The sequence below is a fragment of the Tachysurus fulvidraco genome, chromosome 7 (genome assembly GCF_022655615.1).
Source record: "Tachysurus fulvidraco isolate hzauxx_2018 chromosome 7, HZAU_PFXX_2.0, whole genome shotgun sequence".
Taxonomy (NCBI): domain Eukaryota; kingdom Metazoa; phylum Chordata; class Actinopteri; order Siluriformes; family Bagridae; genus Tachysurus; species Tachysurus fulvidraco.
Genome location: NC_062524.1, coordinates 14,669,828 through 14,673,474, shown reverse-complemented (window position 1 = coordinate 14,673,474; position 3,647 = coordinate 14,669,828). Strand labels below are relative to the sequence as shown.

The window sequence follows — 3,647 nt, the reverse complement described above, 5'->3', positions numbered from 1 at the left end:
GACTGAAGACCTTCATCTTCCCCAAACACTTCATCTAGTGATGATTTTCTCTGTTAGTTTTATATATTTATTAAACATTGTTCTGTATTTCACAGTTTTAGCTTTGATGGCATCTTAATTCTGTGACCTAGTGTTGATGTTAATAAAGCATTAATGTTTACATCCACAATTATACTATGGGACAGAAGTCAGAAACTAGGCTACGGTAACTAGGCGACGGTAACTAGGCGATGATCACACCAACATGCTAACATGCTAACTAGCATACAGGCTGCACAGATTTCATTTATCCAGCTTTATTACAGCTGAACACTTATTAACCAAATATTAGTAAAAGGTGTAAAACCGGATTATTTTCTAATCCTGATATTAACGGCATGTTGCTGTAGAAATGTTATAAACGTCAGCAATTAGAGAAAAGTGCAGAATATTTACCGTTAGAAATCCTGTTTAAAGCTGAGCAGCCAATCAGAGTCACTTCCGGAGACGCTTAAAACAAACGGTCCATCCTGTAAAATGTCCTCGTGCAAACATTAAAACACGTGTTGATGGTTCCGTGTTGAGTTTCATACCGGAGTTTAATATCGTGTTATTTATGTTATTAATTCTGACAAATAAACTGTTTAATGTCACGATGAAACATTTCACATTTCCTCATTGTTAATTACACAAATAAAAAAAACTAAAGAATTGGTTTACTCTCCTCATATCTTTAGTGCAGATGAGTGTTTTGCTCAATCCAGGAAGTGTAAGTGTGTGTGTGTGTGTGTGTGTGTGTGTGTGTGTGTGTGTGTGTGTGTGTGTGTGTGTGTGTGTGTGTGTGTGTGTGTGTGTGTGTGTGTGAGTGTATGTGTATGTGTATGTGTGTATTGGTGCTGATATGATCTGACTGTCAGCTTTATTATACTATAAATGAAGAAGTTTCCCTTCATTCCCAGCTGAGGATCTCAGATGTAAACACGTTGATACATAACAAGAGAACAATCTGAATAACATTGTCCATTTCATGGTTATTTAACAAGCCACATCAGTGGTGTATTAAGAAATAGATAAACTACACACAGGTATGTGACTGTAGTGTAGTGGAGTCTGAGTGTGTGTTGTTGTATCTTGCTGGTCAAAATGACACTCTTTTCTTTTTAGATGGAGTTCAGCATCGAGCATACATGGGACAGCAAGCCTGTGGCCCACTCCCCGGTGAAGATCTGTTTCTCTCCCGGCAAAGGAGGTCTGAAGATGGAGGTTTCTGCTCCGTTCTTCAACAATCCAGCAGCTCCTCCTGGTCCTCCTGGTCAGCCATTCCCTGGACTCTGGGACTATGAAGGTATAATATCTAACATACAATATAATATATTGTATATAATTTCATTGGATAAACACTTTTTATTTAACCCTAATGAATAAAAGTGGATCTCCTGAACTGTTCGAATGTGTGAGGAGTAGTAGATGCTCCTGGTGGTTGTATACTGGTTGTGTACTGGTTAGTAAAGGGAAATATGTGTTTAACTGTAGTACAGCAGTCTCAGGGGCTTCTGATGTAGTCATTCGGTACAGACTACATTATCTCTCTCTCTCTCTCTCTCTCTCTCTCTCTCTCTCTCTCTCTCTCTCTCTCTCTCTCTACACTCACTGTGTTGTTGCACACAGGTATAAAATATCAGATTTTTTTTTTGTCAGATTAAATAGACAAGGAAAGACTTTTCACCAAGAAAATTGTAGAATTCTAGAATATTAATTAACCATAAAACTGTTAGGAATTAATCTGAATATGAGATTGATCGAAAGTTTTGTGGTAATAAATAAATATTTAATTATTTTCTTTAATACATTTTATAATACATCAGAAAGTGTTTTACAGCAGCTGTAATTAGACTCATGGTAATGTGTAATAAAACCTCAGGTCATGTGCAAAAAGACAACAAAGCAGCTAGAAATCACAGATAGAATACAGATATGTCTGTGTGTATGTGACTGTGTGTCTCTGTGTGTATGTGTCTGTGTGTGCCTGTGTGTGTGTCTGTGTGTGTGTTTGTGTGTGTGCCTGTGTGTGTGCCTGTGTGTGTGCCTGTGTGTGTGCCTGTGTGTGTGCCTGTGTGTGTCTCTGTGTGTGTGCCTGTGTGTGTGCCTGTGTGTGTGTCTGTTTGTTTGTCTGTGTGTGTGTGTGTGTGTGTGTGTGTGTCTGTGTGTGTGTGTGTGTCTGTTTGTTTGTCTGTGTGTGTGTGTGTGTGTGTGTGTGTGTCTGTGTGTGTGTGTGTGTGTGTATAAGACAGAGTAGAAATTAAAGTTAATCTACAGCTGAATTCTGGAGGAATGAATAAAAAAAACTAAACTTTGTATGTGTGTGTGTGTGTGTGTGTGTGTGTGTGTGTGTGTGCAGTGGTTGAGTCGTTCTTCTTAAACAGCAGCAGTGAGCAGTATCTGGAGGTTGAAGTCTGTCCGTAAGTGACTGAGATATAACAGGGTTATATGATCACTTTTCTGATTATTTTTATGACTAATGTGTTGATTTTATGATGATGATTTTATGATGATGATGATGCTGATGATGCTGATGATGGTGTTATGCATGTTGTGACTCAACAGCTTTTATATTACAGGCACGGGCAACACCTGGTTTTGCTGCTGAATGGAAAACACAATGCCTTCATGGTGAGAGAACATACTACTACTACTACTACTACTACTACTACTACTACTAATAATAATAATAATAATTATTATTATTATTATTAAGATGATGATGATTATAGGCAAGAATGAAGAAGGTGAAGGAGATAGATGCTAAAAACAAGGGATGATGTAGACGAGCAGAATTCTCACCGTGTTCATGTTTACACTGGTGTGTTTTCAGCAACAGCTCCCTCTGGTGTTCACTTCCTGTATCACAGGAAACAACTGGAAGGGCGAGGCCCTGCTGCCATGGAGCTTTTTCCCTTCGGGGGTCAATAAGATGAACTCATATGCCATCCATGGCTCAGGAGCAGAGCGGCGCTATGAGGCTCTCTATCCTGTCCCCCCCGAGGATCTGCTGCCTGGGCAGGGGCCAGACTTGTGAGGGATTAGTTTTATGTGCAGTACTATTACAAGTACACTGTAGAGACATACAGAACAGCCTAATGTGTGTGTGTGTATGATTTCAGTCACCGTCTGGAGTTCTTCCAGCCTTTTAGCCTGCAGAGCATTATGGGAGAAGACTGGGTCCAGCCTGAATCTGACCTGTGGAAGGGAGTGAGCAAGTGAGCAGAGTGCAGTGCGTCCTTATCAAGGACAATCACACTAACAACCTTAACGAGGCCTTAACGTGGCTTTAATGAGGGTTTAATAAGGGTTCTACAGCTGCTATCATTAAACACACCCAGATTTTATGAATAAAGTCAGATTTCAATCTAACTGAGTTTCAGTGTGTCTGTGTATTACACTGTAATTAACTACAGTATAGTAAATCATTTACAGTTTACAGTCACACAGACACACACACACACACACACACACACACACACACACACACACACACATTTATATATTGCTTTAATAAAATAATGAATTAAAAACAATGATCAGTCAGAACGTCTGTCATGTAATGTTTAAAAAAAAAAAACCTCAGCAGTAATTCCCACGAGTCTGGCTCCACCCCAAAACCATATTCC

At 39.4% G+C, this 3,647-nt stretch overlaps 2 protein-coding genes across 6 annotated transcripts in view; one reads left to right on the top strand and one right to left on the bottom strand.

Annotated features, from left to right (window-relative positions):
- The window catches only part of sclt1 (sodium channel and clathrin linker 1), a 15,345-nt gene extending 14,772 nt beyond the window's left edge, over nucleotides 1-573 (bottom strand). For 4 of the 5 annotated variants that reach the window (XM_047816020.1, XM_027156775.2, XM_047816021.1 and 1 more), the window contains exons 1-2: nucleotides 436-573; nucleotides 1-34 (exon numbers count right to left, since the gene is read on the bottom strand). The exon at nucleotides 1-34 is cut by the window's left edge and continues 403 nt beyond it. The gene's annotated coding sequence lies outside the window, so the exon portion shown is untranslated. The remainder of the gene's footprint in view (nucleotides 35-435) is intronic. The other variant, XM_047816018.1, reaches the window with a different exon arrangement.
- A 269-nt stretch (nucleotides 574-842) lies between these two features.
- Nucleotides 843-3,390, top strand: c7h4orf33 (chromosome 7 C4orf33 homolog). Its single transcript, XM_027156778.2, has 6 exons — nucleotides 843-1,064; nucleotides 1,144-1,324; nucleotides 2,378-2,438; nucleotides 2,598-2,649; nucleotides 2,852-3,051; nucleotides 3,141-3,390. Exons 2-6 carry the CDS (start codon nucleotides 1,144-1,146, stop codon nucleotides 3,238-3,240), a joined length of 594 nt encoding a protein of 197 aa, XP_027012579.1. The 5' UTR covers nucleotides 843-1,064; the 3' UTR covers nucleotides 3,241-3,390.
- Nucleotides 3,391-3,647: the final 257 nt, after the last annotated feature.

Excerpts from the sequence above, each read along its gene's own strand:
- c7h4orf33 (XM_027156778.2), top strand. The coding sequence starts at position 1,144 with ATGGAGTTCAGCATCGAGCATACATGGGACAGCAAGCCTGTGGCCCAC. Across the intron at positions 2,439-2,597 it reads CTGGAGGTTGAAGTCTGTCC|GCACGGGCAACACCTGGTTT; the intron begins GTAAGTGACTGA and ends TTTATATTACAG. Across the intron at positions 2,650-2,851 it reads GAAAACACAATGCCTTCATG|CAACAGCTCCCTCTGGTGTT; the intron begins GTGAGAGAACAT and ends GTGTGTTTTCAG.